The sequence below is a fragment of the Callionymus lyra genome, chromosome 1, assembly GCF_982586985.1.
Source record: "Callionymus lyra chromosome 1, fCalLyr1.hap1.1, whole genome shotgun sequence".
NCBI lineage: Eukaryota > Metazoa > Chordata > Actinopteri > Syngnathiformes > Callionymidae > Callionymus > Callionymus lyra.
Genome location: NC_141818.1, coordinates 9,412,411 through 9,436,199, shown reverse-complemented (window position 1 = coordinate 9,436,199; position 23,789 = coordinate 9,412,411). Strand labels below are relative to the sequence as shown.

General features: G+C 43.4%; 1 protein-coding gene across 2 annotated transcripts; it reads left to right on the top strand.

Moving 5' to 3' along the window:
- The first annotated feature begins 1,181 nt into the window (after positions 1-1,181).
- LOC148087873 (transducin-like enhancer protein 1) lies at positions 1,182-22,660 on the top strand. Of its 2 annotated transcripts, none has more exons than XM_087792038.1 (20): positions 1,182-1,716; positions 1,945-2,045; positions 3,072-3,135; positions 4,543-4,587; positions 7,991-8,053; positions 8,156-8,260; positions 11,862-12,069; positions 12,184-12,200; positions 14,349-14,462; positions 15,141-15,194; positions 15,268-15,417; positions 15,497-15,635; positions 16,524-16,726; positions 17,216-17,292; positions 18,007-18,256; positions 19,344-19,591; positions 19,731-19,878; positions 20,048-20,198; positions 21,405-21,481; positions 21,547-22,660. In XM_087792038.1, exons 1-20 carry the CDS (start codon positions 1,693-1,695, stop codon positions 21,652-21,654), a joined length of 2,346 nt encoding a protein of 781 aa, XP_087648164.1. In that variant the 5' UTR covers positions 1,182-1,692; the 3' UTR covers positions 21,655-22,660. The 2 variants fall into 2 exon arrangements, with proteins under 2 accessions (XP_087648164.1, XP_087648157.1); XM_087792031.1 differs by having other exon boundaries at positions 11,859-12,069.
- The last annotated feature ends 1,129 nt before the right edge of the window (positions 22,661-23,789 follow it).

Here is a 23,789-nt window from a genome sequence, read left to right as displayed (position 1 = left end):
GTGTACTTCCTGAAGTTTGTGTGTGTAGTATGTAGTTTGTGTGTAGTATATAGAGTATGTTTGTTAAGGGTGTAGTTTGTTTGAGTAGTGTATATCATATATATGTGTGTTTAGTGTGTAGTTTTGATGTGTGTTATTAGGGCTTGTGTAGTGTGTGTAGTAATTGAGTGTGTATGTGTTTATTAGTGGTTTGTTGTATGCAACTAATGTGTGTTAAGTATGTAGTGCATTGCGTTGTGTATATGTGTTTGCTTGTAGAATGTGTTTAGTGTGTAGTGTTTGTTTGTGTGTGTAGTTTTGTGTGCGGTGTATACTTCCCGAAGTTTGTGTGTGTAGTATGTAGTTTGTGTGTAGTATATAGGGTATGTTTGTTAAGTGTGTAGTGTGTTTGAGTAGTGTGTGTGATATATGTGTGTTTAGTGTGTAGTTTTTTGTGTGTGTGATTAGGGCTTGTGTAGTGTGTGTAGTAATTCAGTGTGTATGTCTATGTGTTTATAGTAGTTTGTAATATGCAACTTGTGTGTGTTTATGTAGTGCATTGTGGTGTGTATATGTGTGTGTGTTTGTGGAATGTGTTTGTTTGTGTGTGTAGTGTGTGTAGTGTGTACTTTCTGAAGTTTGTGTGTGTAGTATGTAGTTTGTGTGTAGTATATAGGGTATGTTTGTTAAGTGTGTAGTGTGTTTGAGTAATGTGTGTAATATATATATGTGTTTAGTGTGTAGTTTTTGTGTGTGTGATTAGAGCTTGTGTAGTGTGTGTAGTTAGCGAGTGTGTGTTTGCGGTGGTCCCACAGAAAAAAAATCACGCACGCGCATCCTCCAATCCGACTGGAGCGAGCCTTTCCCCCCACGTTACTTTGAGTGACAGCCGTGACTCACCCCGTCAGCGCCAGCGCCACAGAGCCCCGCCCTCCACCTACCCCCCCCCCCCCTTCTGCACAACCCTTCGCGCCTCGTGATTGGCTGGACGTCCTCGCCTGCTCATCCAGGTCAACGGTCTCGGGGCAGCTCGCGCTCTCCTCCCATTGGCCAGACGCGCAAAAAAAAAAACCTTACAACTCCCAACACCCCCACGTGGGGAGCAGCGGCCGCCGATTGGCTGCAGCCCGGGCGGCGGGGGGCGGGGCCATGCTGTCGGTTAGCTGCGAGCGTGAAACCGCGTGAGAAAGTTGCGAGTGAAGAGGACGCGCGGCTGCTGTCGTCGCCGGGACTAGTTGTTGCTCCAAACTAGCGCACATTTCCTCCTTTTTTTTTACCTCCTCAACATTCCGTGTGCGTGGGATTTGAATCTCGACGTGGTTGTGAATATTTCTCAAGCGTGGACTCGCGTGGATTTTGTCAGGAAGTACCTTTTTTTTGTGTGTCACCTCTTGTTTGTTTCCACACGGAGTAACCGGATACGACGCAAAAAAACCAAGTGATATCGGAGGCTCCTTCTTCTTCTTCTTCTCACCTGTTTCCTCCCCGCCAGCTAATGAGTCGTTTCCGGTGTTCCTCCGCTTGATTCCACGGACGGAGCGGAAGAAACAAAAAAAAAAAAAAACGTGTTTCCACGAGCAGAACTCCTCGTATCGCCCGCGGATGGATTCGTGTCGGTGATCAGGAGCTCCTCACAGCCTCACTGCACCCGCCTTTGATCCCTCTCGCGGAAGGAGGGGAGGAGGAGGGGGGGTGCGCACCGAGGGATCAGCAATGTTCCCCCAGGGGAGACACCCGGTAAGTAAGACCGTGGCGGGTCCACCTGAGCCTCCCGCACACACACACACACCGTGACCCTGTTTTTGTTCTGATGTGAACATCATCTTCACACCCTTGTTGTTGCTTCAATGAATTGAATTAGTTTGTTATTAAATGTGGCGTCAAACGCTCTACTTGTTGTGACTCACTCGTTTTCTATTCTCTCTCTCTCTCCGTGTGTGTGTGTGTGTGTGTGTGTGTGTTAAGACACCCCACCAGGCCCCGGGCCAACCCTTCAAGTTCACCATCCCAGAGTCGCTGGACCGGATCAAGGAGGAGTTCCAGTTTCTTCAGGCTCAGTACCACAGGTGGGCTGTTTTCTCTTTCTTCTTCTTCTTCTTCTCCCTCTCTTTAAGCTCCACCCCCCCCCCTACTTTTTTTTCGCCATGCCACCCCAACCCTGCCCCCCCCCCAGACTTAACCCATAAACACGGATTAGGTTCACACACATGCAGCAGACCAAGGCTACCACACTGCGGTAGGTATAGTCCCGGTGACGGGGGGCAGGGGGGGCCCCCAGACCCAGTGTTGTGTCTGGGTTCGGTTTCCAAAAACTCTCGCTACTACCGTCGTCCTATCAATGTTTACCTTAAGATGGACCCTGGGGGCCCCAATGGTGCTTGAATCTATTCATGTGGCCCCCATGAGGTCAAAGAGCGTGTAAATACTTTATTGCATTTTATTTTGTGTTTATTGCCACTAATAACTTTCCAAAAGATTTAGTTAAATATATATAAAAAAGTTGTTTACTTTTATTGCCAGCGTTGAAACACAACACTGGAGTTTGCTGTGGTGTCGTTACAGAAATAATACGGATAAAATGAAAATGGATTTTAAAAAATGACACGACATTTCAATAACATATTTTTGTTGAATATTTTGCCTGCTTTTTAGACTTTTTGCTCCTTTTTATTGTTGCTTAATGGCCCCTCACAGCAGCAACTGTATAAAATGTGGCCCCTGACGAAGTGTCGTAGCCCAGCGCTGATCTAAGATATTGGTCGATGATTGTTGGCGAACTGAGCTGAACTTTTAAATATGGCGCCTGCAGGACCAACCAGGAAGTATCTATTAAACACTGGGATGAATGGATGAAATCCTTCATTATAGACCGACCGTCGGCTCTTTTTGAATCATGTTGGCACCTTGTAAACCGTCTCGTTCGCCTGCTGCGACTCATTTATATTTGTGTTTGCTCCGCTTAGCTAAAAGTCAAATCTTAATAAGCTACTGAAAAGGTTAATGACTCGACGATAAAGTCTAAATGTGTTGTTCTAATAGATTAATTTCCTCCACCTGACTTCATTAGGAAACTTTTTTCTTTCTTCTTCCAGTTTGAAGCTGGAGTGCGAGAAGTTGGCGAGCGAGAAGACGGAGATGCAGAGACACTATGTCATGGTGAGACGTTCTTTTGTTTTTTTTTGCCTGTATCTATTAAGTTCTCACGCCGCAAGTGTCCTTGAGTTACACGCCGAGTCTTTTATCAGCCCTTTGTGCTCCGAGCCAGCTGTGGACTTTAGTCTTAGCCGAAGAATTAAGCTCTGAGAATTAAGGATAATGCCGCAATCCCCGGCGTTGAAAAATGTACGCGGCGTTTCCACCATCGTTCACACTACGCCGACTAGCGTGTTAATCCAATTATATAAATATGATCCGCTCCTACGTTACACGTCACATGACGACTGCCTTCCCCGGGATACATGCGTGGATCGCGGAAAAGTTTTGGGATCAACCAAGGACGAGAGAGTAACTTTTTTTTCTAACCGCTTCTTCACCTTTGACCTCCCCAATCAGGTTATGGGATCTTGCCCGGAGCACGTATGACACATACCTGTGCTAACATGACATCAAAGCAGCAATAACAAGATCACGAGGCAGATTATCTCACTGTTGCGTCAATTTGTAACTGTGTTTATTGCAAAAACTTGGACGTCATTCTGGACATATTGATAAATAAAGGGTCATTTAGAAGCTTACAAGCCAACTCAAGTCACTTGTGTGTCTGAACGTGATACTACTGAGATTACAGTATTTATGGCTGAAGGAAGGTAGTCGTTCACGTTCTTAGTGCACACGTCCAAATGCTAGTTGCTAACTAATGCTTCATAACAAAGCTCACAACTAGGGATGTGAGAAAATATCTTGATACACTTGAATATAGCAAAATATTTGTTATTCAGGATACTTTATCGGTATTCAAAAGCGTTGTTTAATGAAAAAATGAACATGCAAATATTTATAGCGACATTTCAAGTAATCTGTGAACTTTTTAAAAGTTAGTTTTATCCTACACGTTTTATTTACTGTGTGTTACCTAGGCTCTGACAAACTCCCAACAATGACACGATTTAAAAGAAAGTAAATATATCGTCGTTCCTGCAGTATTGCAATATATCTAGGGCGGTTGAATAAAAACCAAGATACACTTAAATATTGGAATATATTTTCACAATGCCGTAAAGTCTTTCAAGAGCACTGTATTGTTATATAAAAAAAAAAGAAAAAAGTATCAAGATCCGGAGGTGACTGAGGACGAGAGGATACACTCGACTCCAGCCTCTTTTAAAGCTGATGTTTTGGGCATATTTTGAGCCTCTTTTAAAGCGGATGTTTCGGACATATTTTGGTTGCAAAACAAATAAACGCTAAACGCTTCGCCAAGAGTCATGAGGCCTGTACACTCTGCAACGTCAGACTCGAGTTCTCGACAATACTAATCCTATCCTCGTCCCTACAGTATCGCAACATCTCACAATAATGGTATCGTAAAGTGTTTATTTTCTAATGGTTTCCCCCTTTTTTCAGTACTACGAGATGTCCTATGGCCTCAACATTGAAATGCACAAACAGGTACGGATGTTTACCGCCGTCATGTCCTGCGTATGTCCGTCTGTCTGTGTGTGTTGAGTTGTGTTTGTATTTAACAGTAAGTGTGCGCGTGAGGTGAGTGTGTGCGTTTGTAATCGATGCGACTCGGCCTCCTTTTTTTTTCCAACAGTCGGGGCCCGAGCCGAGCCTAAAGGCAGAGGGTGAACGGCTCTGTAGATTGATTGGTGCTGTCTAGGGGAGCGGCCCTGCTTTATTACATTAGAAGGGCAGGGCTGTCGAGGGCAGAGAAATTGATCATGGTGGGGTTGAGGAGACAGTAAGAGCGACACCCCCACCCCCACCTAACCCCCGCCGCCGCCGCCCCCCCACTGTCTTATTAAGGCAGACACTTTTAAGAGGAACAGGAACTTGTGGCCACGTAAGACGCATGTGAAAGTACAAACTTGCACAGCGTAGCAGAACTCACAAGAAACCTCAAACACACACACACTTGCACGCTCACACACTCTCATGCATACAGACACATTTCCCCTGAGGAGTGTTGCGAAGCTCAGAGCATTTACCAGTAATTACCTCACTGATCGAACAGTCAGGCCAGAGGAAATTGGAGGTGGATTGGCTCGGCTTGGAAGGAGGAGGAGGTGGAGGGGGTCGCGTCTCATCTTCTCCTCCTGTGCTACCTTTTCCCATTTTGTACCCCCGAGTTCTCCCCTTTCTATCCATTTATTACCAGAGGATCTTCCTCTTTCTAAACCCCCCCCCCCCCACACACACCTCCTTCATCCCTCTGTCCTTTTATGTTTATGTGGAGCTACTGTTCCTTCATTGTAAGGGGGATGCATTTCTTCCTATTGTGAGCACACACACACACACACTCGCACACTAAAACTCCAGGGGAGGTCATTAGCTTGGGGCTGCAGTTGTCAGAGCAACAAGCTTCTGTAGGCGGGGGTGTGGGGGGTACACAGACTAACGATCCACCCCCTGCTGTGGACGTACGGGTGTGTGAGTGTCTTGTAGTTATAACGCTCCAATTGTTTGTGTGTGTGTGCATGATTGTGTTTTCTAGTGTGTTTCTCAAAACTCTGGATTTAGCAATCCGTTGTGCGTGTGTCACACTGAGGTGTGCGGTATGGTTTGCGTAAGACGGACGCCTTCCTCGTTTTAGACTCGTCGTCCATTAGCTTGGGTGAGGCGAGCTGGGCTGGTTTGGCAGTGGTTGGACCCGCCGGCTCTCAGATGACCAGATCACTGAACTTTGATAGGAGGCTCATTAAAGGCTTACCGTTCGGGATTCTGAGGGCTGCAGGTGCAGGTTTATTGGCTTACCTACATTTGTCGTTTATCAACGGCATGTTCTCAGTTGAACCTCTGTCGTTTGTTCCCATTCCAAACGCGTATACACAACTCTTGTTTAGATTCACACGAGCTAAACTCTTGCAGTTATTGCCTTAAGTAGCTCCAGGTTAATGTTGGTGATCGTGATCTATGGACGTGCCAAGATAAGATAAGGAGATCTTTGGGCAATTAACCTACTGACTAGTTGCACTTCCTGAAATTTAACCAATTTTAACGTGGTACACTAAAAAAAGCTGTCAAAATGTTTTATTATGTCGTTCAAATACTCTATGCTGCTTCGTAGTTTTCAGAGTAATACTGAGTAATATGTAGTGGATACTTTGCTTCAGCATAATATTAAAGTTAGGTTTGGTTAGGTAGAACTTTATTGATATAAATTAAATGAAATTTATTGATATAAAGTGTGTGTATAAAAGACTCCGTTAAGAGCTTTATAAACCGAATGATATTGTCCGAAAATGATGGTACAGGGAAACTTTTTTATAAGGAAAGAAGATAAAACTTGATGTGGCTAAAAGGGAATTTGAAGTAAATAAAGTGGATTTTTTTTCGCTTAATATCGTTATTGTTGGACCCTCTATGTCATTATTGCCAAATAATTATATTTAATTGCATTTTACATACACTTGATTTCAAGATCTCCAAAATGATTACATTAACAATGTAAAAATGACTTAAATGCACATTTCTGGAAGAAAACATGTATTTCATTCTAAGGGACAAGAAATAATTAATTAAGTTTTTGGGGAAGGAAGCGCAGACATGCAAAGTGAAAGAAGAATGTCTGAAACATTAACATTTCCCCATCAGTTTTGAGGTCAGAAGTCAGAAATGCCTCCTTGTGAACCGAAAAGAAAATGGAAATTCTCTAGACTTTACTAGATAAACACGTCACTAAACTATCTTTCTATACAACTGCAGTCAATTGTTATCTACCGTGTGCTTGAATGAGTAAGAAAAGGAAGTGACTGACTTGTCAACGTGCTATTCAAGGTGACCCGAGCGCGTCATCGCCAACTAGAAAAGACATTTCTATTTATGGAGTTGTAAATGTTTAATGTCGTTTTGTTAGAGAACATTTTTTTAATTAAATACTTTAGTTTGGAACATTTAATGTCCAAACTTAATCTCCATACCATGTGTTGACAATCGTATCTCAAATGATGTACGCGTTTTTAGGTTAAAAGGTACAAGGTTAACGTATATTACTCTGAACAGTACACTTTAATTTGTACCACCTTTTTTTATTCTCACCTTGTCCTTCCTTTTAGCTTTCATTTGTCATGAAAGTGATTACTTAACGGTTTGCTTGTGTGGGTTTGTATTCCTCCAGGTAGGCCGCTAAGTTGGTTAAAGGGTTCATGACCCAGTCTTGAGTAGGCGACCTCCTAAATTAGCTCCTCCGGGTTTATTATTGGCTCAGGGGTGACAGGTCCAGTTAGTGTTGTTATGCCGCGCGTGTCTTGAGTCCACGATAGTCCAATTAGACTGGACTTGATGCCTATAAAAAGGTCGTCCATAAGGTAGCGTTCGCTGAAACGACACGTGGTTTAGAAAACGGCGAAAATCATTTTTAGCTTTAAATAAAAAAAAAACGTGTTAGAAACCGCTTCCTGATTCTTGTTCCAGCGAGTACCTCTTCACCCCCGGGCTTCCTCGTATCAATTTGATTGGCCGATGTGTAAGATGAGTCGGTTTATCTGATTTGATGCCACTAAGGGGGTATCGGGTTGCAGCCAATTGCAGCCACCTCCGGAGGCGAGGGGGGTGGGGGGGTGTGTTGGCATGGATACTCAGGGAGGCCAAATTAAGTTAGTAGCTGATTAGATTATTTTTAAGTGCTGATGGGAACAGGGGACAAGTTGGAAAAAAGAAAGGATGGAAAGAAAGGAAAGAGGGCAAGAAACTGGAGCCGACGGGGTCGAGAGTTGCTTGTGTGTGCGATTAGTCACTTTGCTTTCTTACTTCCCTGACGTCGAAACAACAGCTGTATTTTCAAACGATTGTGATCACGTTATTAGCCATTAAGTCTCTTTTTTTTTTCTGTCCCCGGTTTTACCCTCAGACCGAGATCGCCAAGAGACTCAACACCATCTGTGCACAAGTCATCCCCTTCCTCTCACAGGAGGTAAGCATGTGTGTTTGTGTTTTTTTTATGAGCGGTCGCTTTGTGTAGTCTGGATGGTTTTTTTTTAACAGCATATTGTTGTTTTTTTGTGTTTTTCCGCAGCATCAGCAGCAGGTGGTCCAGGCGGTGGAGCGAGCCAAACAGGTGACGATGGCGGAGCTCAATGCCGTCATCGGGGTACGTGGACTGCCTGGTCTTCCACCTACAGTGTGTATACTTTTTTTCTATTATTATTTTCTAAAGCTTTTGAATGTAATTGTTGTTTTTTTGTGTTTACTCTTAACACAATGCTGTAGCTTATTGTGTTCTTGATTTTCTGGAACTCCTGTTGTGTTATCAGTTTTATCTTGATCTTTAAAGTATATACTTTATTGAACATTTTTTTTGATTGTTTAAGCGCTTTGTGACCCTGGTCTGGAAAAGCGCTATACAAATAAAAATGACTTACTTACTTTAACTTTAATTAAATTCAAGTTAAAGTTTGTAACATTCTGACATTATTTATTTTTACTTGACTTGTTAATGTTACTCTTCAATACACGTTTGTCTGGGCAAACTACTTTGTGGGTCCAAGAGAAGGGTTTTCATTTATTTCCATTTGGTCGGAAATGCTGAAAGTTAATTTGGAAACCAGAAAAAAAAAGAAGTCTGGAGAGACTTCTGTTTTAACAACGAAACAGTTACAGTGGAGGGAGCCAAGAAAACAATGTTCAATTTAACGTAGTGTTGCTTTAAAGCAGTGGTCCTCTAACCACCGATTCCCGGGGGCTTGTGCTGCTCCGCCAGGCATTCATACCGACCCCTAGTTTAATGCCCTTCTCCTAGGGTTGCTGGGGGTCATTGTTGTCACCCATCTCTACTTTAATGTAAGTGATTGGGTTTATGATCCAAGCGGTTTTTTATCACCTTGTTTGGTTCTGAATCCCCTGGAAACAAATGAAAGGCTTACTTGAGTCTTTGCCTCAGGTTAAGTATCGACGTGTGTGTTTGTGTGTGTGTGTGTGTGTGTGTGTGTGTGTGTGTGTTAGTCATCACCTTGTGTGAGGGTCCGGGGGCTGAGCTGCTGAAGTGAAATATGTCACATTTGCAAGTGGTCGGATCCGTAGTCCCAGTTACCCTCCCCTTTGGGCGAGAGGAAGGACGAGCCTCACGGCTATTATGGGTTTATTCGGGACGCGTCAACCCCGGTCTGGAGCCGTACTGGGGCGTCTTGAGACGGTCCCGCTTCTTAAAAAAAAAAGGCTTTTATTTATTTTTTAAAATGAAGTTTGAGGGTGAGCGGAGGATGGGAGTCGGCGCGTAAATGGCGATGAGAGGCGTTTATTGAAAAGACGTCGTCGTCGGGCAACACAATGAGGAGCGAAGCGTGACCAGCTTTTCAGTCTTGAGCTGAAAGGGATCTGGCAGCATGAAAGTGACAAAGTCAGGGAAGTTTTTCTTGGGGGGCTTCGGGCTTGGCTGTGATGTTTGGCTATAAAGAGGCCGAGTTGATCTGTTGGCGGTCGCCTTTTTAGGTCACATCTTTTTTCTTTTTTTCTTTTTTAAACTCTGCTTGATCGGCTCCGTGGGGAACTGACTGGAGAAATGGGAGGCCATGGGGGTTGAGTTTTGGGGGGGGGTGGGAAAGAGGGGTTGGCGAAGTGCTTGTGAGCTGTATTCGAGGTTAGCATGGACTGATGATGCGAGAGAGGTTCGGGGGGGGGGGGGGGGGTGTTGGCAGGCAACTGCTTTTTTAAGTCTTAATTGTAGGATTTCAATGATTGTGAAAGCGGGGGTTCACCATGTTACCCCCTTCCCCCCCTCCCAACTCCTCCCTTCTCCCACGCCGGCCTGTCATTCACCCCGTTTGTGAGTTAAATGTGTGTAATGAAGCGTGTTGCCCCGTCCCCCCCTCACACACACACACACACACACACACCAGCTCACACTAACATCCCATGACAAACCAGCCTCCACTTGCCTCCGCCGATACTTCCCCTCCATTTAATCTCATCAGGGGTCCCCCCCCCCGTTTGTGTTCCCGCGCCGGTGTGCGTTTTTTTTATTTTCGCATCATTCTCGTGTGTAGTCGAGCATGTGTTTCTACTCCAAGTCCATGATGGCATCATACGTGTTTGCGTCCAGTCGTGTGTGTGTGCGTCGATCAAGTGTGTACATGTGGGTTTCGTTTGATAGTTTGGCAGCCGATCAAACTCCGCTCGCCCCGATTGGCCGAGGAGGCGGAGAGCGAGAGAGAGAGAGAGAGAGGGGGGTAGGCGTGAGTGTGTTGGGGGGAGTGGGTGGAGCGGGTCAGTCAATTAGGTGAGATAAAAGTCGGTTTGACCTTCAGCACTCCTGCCTCCCCTGCCGAGTCTCCTCCTGTGCTCCCATCACTCCTGCGCCTCCCCCTTCCTCCCTTCCTCCCTCCCTCTCTCCCTCCCCCCCCCCCCGCGGTGAATCGGTGAGCTTGGATTCTTGCAGCTACTGTCTGAGGAGGCAATAATGATGTTTTGGAACACAAAGGCATTTCACGCTCAGACGAGCGCCTGATTTGGTGTGAAAGAGAGAGGAGGGCTGCCAGCCAAACTCTCTCTCTCTCTCTCTCCCTCTCTGACCCTCTTCTCTCCTTCTTCCCTCCGCCGCCTCACTACCTCACAAGACCTGACTGTGTAGGCAGCAGCTGGAGCTCCTGCACCCCCGCCCCCCCCTACACCCCTTCGCTCTTCCATCATTCCTCTTCTTCCTCCCCCCTCCTCCGACTCCCCCACCACATCCTCAGGCTCTGGGCTGTGATCCCAGCTGTCAGTATTGTTCAGTGTTTGACCCAAAAGGGAGCTATGTGTGTGTGTGTTGGTGTGTGTGTGTGCTCGTGGAGAGGATGTGTTTTCACCTCCTTGTCAACTGGGAGCAGCTTGTTGAGACGCCCGTAAACGCCGACGAAAAACCCGTCCCATCTGGTCGGCCTCAACCGTGGGCCGCGACTATAACGTTGTTGTCATCCGAAACCCCTAAGTGTTTTAAATGCTGATAAATTCATCTCACTAATTGACACTTGTGTATACTTGACCTGACCGGCAGCTGCAGGGGTAGGATTTCAGCAGTGACTTCTTTTTCTTTTTTAGGAAGTTTCCGTTTCCACGTTTATTGAATTTTTCCTCGTTTTTTTTTGTTATTCACAATAATGCCATGTGGATACTTGCTTGGTGCCATCAGAATATTGAATGGTTTAACTTTTTGAAACTTGTGAATAATTGAGTTAAATAATATATGTATATTATTTTTTTAGTAATTAAAAAATGTTGTTTGGATAACGTATTTTAAACATAACCTTTTGATATTTTAATTACAATAATAATATATTTTAAAAATCGAGAAAAAAATTCACATTCGTAACCTTTTAAATTTAATGTAAAAATGTTAGTTTTGGAATCTGCAATGACCAGTGCTACGAGGTCACATGATCGTCGGCGTGTAGCGTGATTGGCCGAAAGTTCGACCAAGTAGCTTTTTTAAAAGGCTATGAATTCAAAATCTAGTACTAAAACTAAAATATCAAACCATCTTAAATAATTTAAAATATTTTTTATGATAATTTATTTAATTAGTCAAAGAAAAACAAATAATTAAACCTTTCAATATAGAAATGATTTAATTTAATCGTTAAAAAGAAATAAGTTGATGCTTAAAACAACATTCAAAGTTTGAACTAAATTTAACTATCTAATATTCTGACGGCGCTGATATTCTTCCGTAAAGTCTAATATTCCAAACACAGTGTTTGTTGTCCTCGTCTTTGTTGACATGTTTTCTTCTGCTTGTGTTGCAGCAGCATCTCTCACAACACCATGGCGGGGCTCCGGTCCCCCTCACGCCTCACCCCGCGGGCCTCCATCCCTCTCAACTGGGGGGTTCGGCCGGTCTCCTGGCTCTGTCCGGAGCCCTCGGCGGCATCCCCCCGCACCTGGTGGGGAAAGACGGCGGGGACAAGAAGCCCCACATGGCGGGGCCGGACTCGCACTCGGCGGACCACCTGAGAGGTGAACCTGCCCTCCTCGAAGTGAAAGTGAACGTCACCTTCCGTGATTCTAATCGGGGTCTCCGTTCTCTCCTTTCATGTCCGTGTTGCTCCTCGACCCCTCCGTGAAATCCAGACCGTGAGCCAGGAACAGTAAGTTCTCCGCCGCTGCAGGATGTTTACTGTTCTCACAAACGATTTGCTTGTCTTTCACCAAAGTTCCTGGATCTAGTTTGCTGTGTGACGTTAGCTTAACAGTGGGATTAGCCTGTCTGAGCTCGGGCTGTGGAAAGCTGTGAGGGGAGATCAGCGAGCTTTGCTCTAAATCAAGGAGAAACATTCATACCATTAGCATACATTACGTCGCATTCTCAACTCTTTTTTTTTTGAGGGGGGGGATTTATTCATGTGACAGAGATTTAGCGCCAAGATTGAGGCACCTTGTGATGTAATATTTGTCAAACTGATTAAGTCTTTTGTATGGAATTATACTGTTTCAGTGACATACATATTGAATGTTTTTTTTTATTTTTATTGAAATGATTTGATTTGAATTTTTTTTTATTTAAATAATTGAATTGAATAATGTAGATTATTTCAAGTTTTCTTTTATTGAATCCAGTTATTTAACAATGAAATTAAATAAATAAAAACATATTTTAATTTAGAAATCGAATTTAATTATCCAATGCTTAAATGAACAACATTTCAATAAAAAAAAAATGAAATGTTAAATTAAACCATTCAATATTCTGTTGACACTGATACGCTTACATACTTTTTTGGGTACTTTTCGACTCTTTCACTTTCACATTCAACCTGTTGACGCTGCGACTCTTTTAAATCTCCGTCGTGTTTCTTGACTCGAGCCTCTTCAGAAGCGGCGGAATCTTCACGCACGCGTGAAATTCTTTTGAATCGCACTCGTGAGCAACCGGCCGTCGTCGCTACAAATAAAATAAAAAAACTCCAATTCTAGTCGGGCATTAAACTTTTGACAGTCATTTAGAATTGTGTGTTTGTGTTTTCTCAAGGGACAAGCTTCGGTCTGTCTGTTTAGTTCTGCCCCAGATCCGCTCAGAACTACACCCCCCATCCCCTCACCCCCCCATCCCTTTTCCAAATGAGCTTTTTAACATGGTCACACACGCACCCCCTCCTCCCACCCTGGTCTGCATTGTTGTGCCTATTTAACACCTCAGTGAGCAGATTACAGCCCCCCTCCGCCATCCCACCCTCCCTCCGCCCACCGCCCCTGATCCCGCGCTTAAAGACTCTCATTGTGTTTAATATCGCCGCTACTGGGCGAGGGAGGCTGGAGGAGAGAGAGAGGGCGAGGGGGGGGTGAAGGTGCTGCAGTCATATGACACTGAGCTTGTGTCTCCACGTACCACTATGCTTAATGCCCAATTTTTTTTTTCCAAGCAAAACTGGGAGGGGTTGTGTCGGGGGGGGGAGGGGGGTCGACCATGTTTTTCGGGTCACTGCTTCTGTTCACGAGAATCTTTCAATAAAAGAGGGGACTTAAAGAGGAGCGAGGGAGGGAGGGAGGGGGTTTGAAAAGGGGTCCTTTGGCAGAATGCAGCCTCTCCCCTCCTCGGCCGTCTTGTTCCTCCCTCATCTCTTGACACCCCCCATTATATCTCCCCTCTAATCTCATCCACTCCTTTTCCACCCCCCTTTTTCTCACCCATCTCACTGCTCTCAGCCGTTCCTCCTTCATTTACCCTTCTCCCCCCCCCCCCCATCAAAGCCAAACTCACTTCCTCACTGGTGACGTGTGCACGCGCATGTGTGCTTGTATGTTGGATGCACATTTCATTGACAGCCGAGACTATAATAGACTCAACATGAAGCTTTAATCCATCAACAATGGGATCCGTTGGTCAGGAGGCAGTGAGGGAGGGGGGGGGGTTGTGTGTGGTTTGTGTGTGTGTGTGTGCGCGTGCATTTCATGCCCCTGTCTGTCCCAGGGCTACACACACGTACACACTCGTCGTCTGCTACACACTCGTCACACACACACTGGCTTTCACACTCAATTACACATTGTGCACACAAACACACACTCGGGCTCTTTGCAGCTGTGTAGTTAGCAGGAGCCAGAAGAGGGAGCACTGATGGATTCTGAGTGGCGTTTAATGTCATCATCTACTCGGATGGAAGTGACCCCCAAGTTTCGAACCGGGGGGAAACCTTCAGTGTCGGGGTCGTGCTCGATTGAGAAGATTTTCTTAAGTCTTACTGGTGTTTGATAGCATCTTCTAGTGTTTCACGTTCCTGGTCCTGGTGTCTCCCCAGAGTAACTCCATGTTGCCAGAGAGCCTGAGGAACTCGGACAAGCGACGGAACGGACCCGATTTTTCGAATGAAACCAAAAAACGTAAAGTGGAGGATAAAGACTCGAGCCAATATGTAAGTATCAAGTATATCTGATGTGTACAAGCCAAAAGTAGAATTTTATTATGTCGGTATATATTTCCATCACGGTTAAAGGCTCAAAATGTCCTCCATTAACACAAAAAACATCTGTTAGATCCCACCATAACACAGAACTTGTTGTAGTTTATGGTTTTATTATATTTAAACATTTTCCAAAAATAATACTGAAAATGTGATATTTAAACGTGAACGTCTCTCCTATTCCTTGCTTTTCACTGTAGATTTACTTCACATCCATGAGCCACAGAGAAAAACATTTCTCTCTTTCAATACTGAAGAATGTTGGAGACCGTTTTGAGCAATTATGGGATATAAATGTGTCCTATAAACAAATGCATATTCATTAATTTTGTGTTTTAAACTGAGGCCGAGACTGATGCGCTTTAATGTTAGGGTGTTGGACACTTAAAATGCGTTTTAAAATGCGAGTTGTCATTGAATCAGTGGGTCAAAGGAAATTATTATGAAGCGCAGAGCGCCATCTAGTGGCCTGAATCATGAAAAACCCCATCAGCTGTTTCATGAAACCTCACCAAACCTTAAGCCTACATTTAGCCCAAAACAATCCCTGACATTTTACCTACAGTTCTCGTCTACTTGCTATTTCTAAACCTGTTTTCTCATCTAATGTTCTCGACTCTCATTTTCCAGGACAGTGACGGAGAAAAAAGTGACGACAATTTAGTTGTGGATGTTTCAAATGAGGTGCGTATATCACCGTTCACTGCATATAATGGATATTTGTGTACTAAAAAGAGGCTTTAATTGTCGTCCACAGGACCCAGCCTCCCCTCGCGGAACGCCTCTGCCATCGCCCAGAGAGAACGGGATCGATAAAGCCCGGCTCCTCAAGAAGGACCCCTGCAGTCCGGCCTCCACCGCCTCCTCAGCCAGCTCCTCGTCGCTCAAGTCCAAAGAGATGGCGATGGTGTGAATCGGCTCATAAGTGATAAGTGCCTGATTCTTGTGTTTATTAAGGTTTTTTTCCCTTTCTTTTATTCTGGCAGCGGGACAAGGCGGGCACACCTGGACTCAAGTCTAGCACACCCACACCGAGGGGAGACTCCACGCCTGGTCCGAGCTCGACCCCGGGTATCCGGCCGAGTCTCTCAAAACCACCTTCCATGGAAATACCTCATCCAGCAAGTGAGTCGGAGACATCATGTTGTCACATGTTCTCGTGTCTGTATAAAGCCTCAAACTGTTTATCTATATAACTTATAAATACTTACAAATAACGTGTTATTAAAACTGTCACTTCAAATCCAGTCTCGTCACATGTTCATCATCCATCTATTAGGAAACATACCTACACAGAGGGGCTTCTTTCAGAAGACTCCACTGAGACAAAGGTTTTATTAGTTGTAACACAAGCCTGTTCAATAATATCAATAAAACTGAAAAACTCTGTTTGAAAACACAACAACTTTTTAAAGTTAAATAAACAACAAAGCAAACACAAAGGGTCAAATAAAGTAAACTTAAGAACAAACCAACAATGTAAACTCCACTTGTCACTTAAATAACAACACATTGATCTTCAAAAGTTGTGTAAATATCAAATCTTAGAAAGCCAATGGGTTTATTTCTTCACTGAAGTGATTAAATGTCATCGAATGTATTCTTTGCATGTGACGAGTGGCATATTTCTCCTGGTCTACATCATGCACATATCCAGTGTAGATTTATTTTAAGTAAAACTAAATGTTGAAGCTATGCATCATCATTTTTAAGTCAAGGTTTGTTAATTATTTTTCTTTTTTAGCTGCTCACAGAACATTGGACGCATGGGCACCATTTGTTAACAGCCATAAAAGTGAAAAACAAATCCTTAAAAACCTTAAGAAATTCAGCAAAAACCAGCAAAATATGAAGACGTGTCCATCGCCTTGTTATGAACGACATTTAAAACTTGATTAAAAACATAATTTATAGTGATTTAGTTGAAACTACTTCTACCTAAACAAGGACGACGACAGAAAATGCATCACTTGAGTCCAGCTCTAACATGATTTCAACTTCTTCTCACCCCAGCTGCAGGCCTGAGGACCCCCCTCGCGGTGCCCGGACCGTACCCGGGGGCGTTCGGGATGTTGCCCCACGCGGCCGGGATGAACGGCGAACTGGCCGGGGCGGCGGGGGCCGCGGCGTACGCCGCCGGACTGCACAACATCTCGCCACAGATGAGCGCCGCCGCCGCCGCGGCCGCGGTGGCCGCCTACGGACGTTCCCCTATGGTGAGTCGACATAAACCCGAGTCGGATTTCACTCACTTATTGATGGAGGACTTCATTGTTTTTTTTTCATTGTGTGTGTGTGTGAACCCGTTGACATTTTATTAGGCAGGGTTTTTAAGTGTGAGTGAGTGTGTGTACTCTTGATGGTGTGTTTACCAAGTCATCATTACACTCTTTATATAGGCCTTGTCTGGGCAACAGCTGATCCAACCTTTGCTCGACTTCTCTCTTGCTGCCTCGTGTGTGTGTGTTAGTGTGTGTGTGTGTGTGTGTGTGTGTACCCGGGCTGGAAAGCTTGTGCCTGTGTGTATTTGCCGACTCGTCGTGTTGTCATTCAGATTCAGAGGGTGTGTACTTAAAAGTGTCTATTTGCTTTCTGCTCTCAAGTGTTTATTCTCTGTTTCACGGGTTGATGTTGACTTGAGTGTGCCAGTGGCTGTCTGTTTGAACGGCGCTCAGTTTTTTTTTTTTCTTCCCCCCCCCCCCAAGGTTGGTTTTGATCCTCACCCCCACATGAGAGTACCTGGAATGCCTCCGAGCCTCACAGGAATACCCGGGGGAAAACCGTAAGTGTCTTGTTAGCTCTTGAAGTCATTGAGAAAATTCCCACTTTGGCTCAACCGGTGACTAGAGTGAGGAAAATATCGATACACTCGAATATCATGATGTTCTTTTTCCTCAAATATCAATATTCAACAGCACCTCAGGGATTTTTTTGTTTTTGTTAAGATATTATTTCTTTTTACTTTCAAAACAAGTTTTTTTTTTTTTAAGCATACTCATTTCATTCTTTATATTTCAATTACGTGTGCATAAAAAAAAACAAAAAAACAATTATCATGCAAACGTTTACTGCGTTTGTTCATTTTTGTGTCGCAATGCAAACTTTCAGCCAATAGATGGCAGACGCTATTATGTCCCCCGCAGCCAGAGAAACGATTAAAACATGCGATACATTAGTAACGACTGAGGACGAGAGGATGCAGTTGACGTCATCGGGTTTTAAATCTGACGTTTGGACATATTTTGGTTTCAAATTGAATTAAAACAGTTACTACTAACAGTTAGTACTTGGACAATACTAGAAATATATCCTCTAAGTACATTATACTACAAGTATCACAATATACTTTATTGCTCCTGTATCATGATGCGTATCGTATCGCCAGACTCTTGTTAATTCATCCTCTTACGATGAACTTGCTAGAGAGTCTTTTGTCCCCTGAGGTGGATCATGTTCAACATCTCGTTGGTAAACGTATATTTTCTTCCTCCATCAGGGCGTATTCATTCCACGTGGCGGCGGACGGGCAGATGCAGCCGGTGCCCTTTCCTCCGGACGCCCTGGTGGGCCCCGGGATCCCTCGGCACGCCCGGCAGATCAACACGCTGAACCACGGCGAGGTGGTGTGCGCCGTCACCATCAGCAACCCGACCCGACACGTCTACACCGGAGGCAAGGGTTGCGTCAAGGTCTGGGACATCAGTCACCCCGGCAACAAGAGCCCCGTGTCTCAGCTGGACTGCCTGGCAAGTTCAACGCTTCCCTCCTCCTCCTCCGTCTTGTGTTTACCCGCTTGATTGTGTTCACTTCAGGAGGGATTGTGAACGTTAATCAGGTTTAAATCAAATACTGCCGTGTTTGATCAGGTTCTGTTTGCTCTTGCAAAAAAAAACAATTCCTCTCAACTGAAAGCATGTGATGTCACGGCTTGTTTTGTGTGCAGCTGGAGGAGTCGAGTGTGTTGACATTAACACACGGCTCTTCCATGCGTTTATATAAACCTTGTGACGACTGAGTGAAGCTATAACGTATAGTAAAATGTTATACTTTAACGCAGTCCGGCTGGTCTGGTTCTGCTCCAGGTTTCTGCCTGTTGAAAGGAAGTTTGTCCTAACGGCTGTCACTCATGGTGATTGGCTCTTATTTAGTGTTCAATCTGTAAATCTCTTGAGATATATGTAATGATTTAACAATGTATATTTAAGAGCTGCAGTTGTAATATAAGCTTTAATTAAATGTGTATTTAAAGTGTTTCTTTACCCACAAAATAAATCCAAAGAAATTAGGAGAAAAAAGTACTTTTTATACAAATCGTTCACAGTCATTTTAATAAGTTATGCTAAGAACTATTTCAACAAAATTATACAAATTATACAAATATTTACAGTGAACACACAACTAAATATACAAACATATTTACGCAAAAATTGGGAATAACCGGCTCATTAAACAGAGATAAGTCAAACTTTATTTGACTCATTAACTGTCAACATTGTTCAGTTGTAACGCATAAAATAAAGAACAATACACTCGCTTTTACAGTGTGTATTACTAGATATTACTCTGTGAGGTCCCGGACTATGGTATTACTCCAACAATCCATCAAGTTGTGTGTCTTTGTAACTCTCAAAGTCGTACTAAAGAATATTTGGTGCACCAAAAATGATTCAACTTTTAGTTCTTAAAAAAAAAGAAGGTATTTTCCTTTATTCCTTCTTTCTTTGGTCTTGTTATTCTCTTTGAGTTGATCTAGAGCTGATGTGGGATCAGTAGCTTCATCGTTGGTCATCAAGCCCGACATTGCAATGACGGAAATCGTGTTTTTCCCGACAGAACCGCGACAACTACATCCGCTCCTGTCGCCTCCTGCCTGACGGCCGGACGCTGATCGTGGGCGGCGAGGCCAGCACCCTGTCCATCTGGGACCTGGCCACGCCCACGCCCAGGATTAAGGCAGAGTTAACATCATCAGCGCCGGCTTGCTACGCCCTGGCCATCAGCCCGGACTCCAAGGTCTGCTTCTCCTGCTGCAGCGACGGGAACATCGCGGTCTGGGACCTACACAACCAGACCCTCGTCAGGTGGGGAAGAGTTTCTAGTTGCACCTCCGATTATCCTCACTTAAGTGGGGAGATGCATCGGCGTCGGGCGATGTTGGGAAATCTATTAAAGTCCTGGTGTGTTGCTGGTTGAAACCCGCCTTGTGTTGTGACTCCGCAGGCAGTTCCAGGGCCACACAGACGGGGCCAGCTGTATTGACATTTCCAACGATGGCACCAAGCTGTGGACCGGAGGTCTGGATAACACCGTCCGGTCCTGGGATCTGAGAGAAGGACGGCAGCTGCAGCAGCACGACTTCACATCACAGGTTCGTCCGCACGTGCTTATTATTGTGTGCTTTCTGTGCGAGCGTCACACCGTGTTTTCCATCAAACATAACCTGTATAAACAATCTTTTTTTATTTTATTTCACGGTCGATCTCAGCCACGCCGAGGAGTTTCTGACTTTTTTTTTCCTCTTTCGCTCTTTCCTCCAGATCTTTTCTCTGGGCTACTGCCCCACAGGAGAGTGGCTGGCGGTGGGGATGGAGAGCAGCAACGTGGAGGTTCTTCACGTCACCAAGCCGGACAAGTACCAGCTGCACCTGCACGAGAGCTGCGTCCTCTCCCTGCAGTTCGCCTACTGCGGTACGATTGTCTTTGTAATCGCCTTCATTTTGAGGCTTTGTTTTTTGCTTTCACGTTCCCTAAACTAGATTTTAATGTATAAAAGCCCCAAAATATGTGGCTGAAAATGACCCAGAATTTGCTCAAATCTGCTGTAATAGACAAAATGAGACTCAAAATAATGCTGAAGGAACATTAACTGTCTGTGGACCTTCCATTCATTCTGTTTTCCATATACAAACTCGTATTGAAAAACATTTTGTGTAGCAGTTTTTAAGAAAAACAAATGAATATGACCCTATTTTCAATTCACATTCAGCCATGAAATTAGATTTTTTGTTTTCCTTTTATGGATTTTTGTATCGTTTGTTACACATGCATTATCGTAAGGTTAACAGGAAGCAGTCGATAGTATGAAACATGGATGAGATGATGGTGTCTCTTGAGCCTGTGGGGGTTTAATTGCAGAAAAAATGGCTCAAATCTCAGCTGAAGAAAGACTTGAATATGCTTCAGGTTAAGCTGTAATATTAAGTAAAAGTCTCTTGTGTAGCAGGTGTAAAAAAAAATAATCAAATCCAACAAGGTTTCCCTTTAAACAATTTGCTTTTCAAAATGGATAATACACAAGGTACATGGACCGGACAAAGACTGTTGTCACAGGAACTCGTTCAAAGCTGTCGACAGTGTTTTGTTGATAAAGTTTTCCTTTTTGGAATTCTCTGATTTGGTTACAAAAGTACCTTCACTTTACTCATTCAAGCTCTAAATATACTATATTTCTTAAAAATGATCTCCAAGATGAACTTCTCTCTACAAAAAAAATATTGTATATTTCTTATTTGAACAGACATTTTTGAAGGGAGGAAAAAATGAAATATTATTGGACACATTCAAGAATATTGAGTTTGTATTTTTTTTCCAACATCCATTATTATACATGTAAACAATTATCTCCTAGAAATAAGGCAGTTTTTCCCTTTTGATTATATACTTTAGATGGAACAGATTTTTAAAATATAAAAAAAACATACAATTACACAAAAAATAACAAAATTGAGGGTGAAAACCAACAAAAAATGCATAAAACGATTTTGTGTGGTCAGTTCTCCACAAAAACATTCCCTCGGGTCTTAAGTTGAACATTCACCACAACCGTCGCTTGACACACGAGTTCAGATCAAGACTCTCCATTGAAACTCACTGCAAGTGTGTGTTTGTCTGCAGGTAAATGGTTCGTGAGCACCGGCAAAGATAACCTGCTCAACGCGTGGAGGACGCCGTACGGAGCCAGTATATTCCAGGTAGGAATCACTTCGTCGACGACCAACACGACCGTCATCCACTCATGTTTCCACTTCGTCCGCAGTCGAAAGAATCCTCGTCCGTTCTAAGCTGTGACATCTCTGTGGACGACAAGTACATCGTCACTGGATCAGGAGACAAGAAGGCCACCGTGTACGAGGTCATCTACTGAGACCTCGTCCCCACGACCCCCTCCGTCTCCATGGGAACACAAGTTCAACATGTACATATCCATTGTGCCTGTACTCGTCATTCCTCCCTCCCTTCCTTCCAGAGGAGGAGGCGGAGAAAGGTGTTTTTTTTTTTTTTTGTTGCTGTCTCGTTACCTCTTTGCTAAGGACTGCACTGGGATCAGTTACAGGGACCAGACATTGACTGAACCAAAGGAGCGCTTCATTCGCTCGACCAGCTCTTGTAGGAAGCACTGAACTGCCACGTTCAACACTACACTCGTGAACCGGCGGAGGAGGATGAATGTGAAGAAGCCCATGGACCAGGAATGAGGAGTTCCCTTTGACGTACGGGTGAGGAGAAAAAAACACAGAAAAACGAAGGCTCCACGACTCGCGACCTTTGACCTTTTAGATCCTCCATCTTTCGAGTTCACGCCGTGAGCTGGTCAGACCAAAAAGAAGAAAAAAAATCAAAAAAAAAAATCATTTCATCAAGATTTTATTACATTTTTGGGAATAAAAGTTGATATTTAATCAAGTCCTCTTTCTAGTGTCTTACATTTGACCCAGTCAGCACACGGTTCTGGTCGGACCTAATCTAGTTTTCTCTGCCACAATTGTTCTTATGCATGTGAACCCGTGTCGGATGACAGACCTTTGAATCAACATGGAGGGCGACGATTACAGCGAGAAGGATCAAAAACGCCCTTTTCAATGAAACTATTTCTTTTTTTTTCATCTCACGTGTTGGGTTTACAAGCAGCTCGGTCATGAAACGACGATTTCTCCTTGTACTGAATTTCTACGACTCTCTTGTCCAGTGAATGTAAAAAATGTATATATGTCTTTTTTTTTTTTTCTTACAGGACGTTCTTTAGTAATAACAAACCTCTTTTTGTACGCCTCACGTGGAAAAGTAAATGTCAGAAGATACTAAATGGTCTTAATTCAAGCTTATCTATATGATTAAACGTTCTAGATAATAAATAAATGTGGTTTTTTTAAGTCCTCGACTCTTCTATTCAATGATGCTGTTCACACTGACCTCTGTGTTTTCAGAGGGTCATGATCTCAGTTACGTTAGATGGAAAGTCGATAGAAAATTGTACATTTTGCAAATTTTGGTTAAAAATGTCATTTTTTAGCTCAGATGTTGAGATGTGACATCCTGCAGGTTCTACTTAAAAACATTTAATTGATACATTTCCCACCTTTATATCGACCAATAATGTTAAACAATACAGTTCATCCTGACATGCACATTAAAACATTAGTGCCGTAAAACGTAACAATTATATTTTTCTTTTCACTTAATTAATACAAAATGTATTTTTGTATTATATTGCAAGAGCTTCCTATTTGTTTTCCCCCGTTTGTTATATGTTATATACATTTGTTTCCAACCCTGTGCCGATTACATTTCTTTTATTTATTTATAAAAAAAAAAGTATATTCAAGTTTTCCCAAACTATTAGTTTTACTTCAAAAAATATATACTTTGTTTTGACCTTTTGACCTCATTTTTGTCGCTTCACAATTTCTTTAAATATTCTTTGACTTTATATCTTCTAGTAACTTTAAATCTCGGTTTTTATTCATGTTGTAAATCTTATCAAATTTGTGTCATAAAAACGCCTTTCCCCTCGTGACATCTTTGAATGAAAGAAACTTATATTTTATTTTTTATATTTTTATTTATATATTGATGTATCTTGAGTGTTGGCTAATGGTCAAACTTTGGTCCAAAAATAGTTACAGCTAAAAATGAGTAAATAATTAAAAGTAGGAAGAACGATGTATAAAAATTAAGGATGATTAATAAAAATCTTTAAATGTTCATTAATAATTCTGTTAATTCGACGTGTGAGCTCGACTCCCGTCACGTACTGTGGTCACAATCTTCTGCATTCGATGAAGTATCTCCTCTGCTTCACGAGAGGTTCCTCTCACACTTATCTACCATCACGGCAGGATCTTGACCCGACGAGGCTCGGCCCCGATAACGTCCTCCACGAGTGGGAACTATCTTATCAGGGCGGCTGCTAAAGAGCCTCTGAAGATCATTTAAGTCTCGTTCACGTTGACACCGCGGGAGCTGCTCTCAGATCAATGGCGGGTGATTCACGAGGCTCCT

What these genes read in the sequence shown, in the direction of transcription:
- LOC148087873 (XM_087792031.1), top strand. Translation starts at nt 1,693, where the DNA reads ATGTTCCCCCAGGGGAGACACCCG. An exon ending in ACATTGAAATGCACAAACAG is followed by an intron (nt 4,588 to 7,990) that starts GTACGGATGTTT and finishes TTTTACCCTCAG; the next exon opens with ACCGAGATCGCCAAGAGACT. An exon ending in AGCACGACTTCACATCACAG is followed by an intron (nt 19,879 to 20,047) that starts GTTCGTCCGCAC and finishes TCTTTCCTCCAG; the next exon opens with ATCTTTTCTCTGGGCTACTG.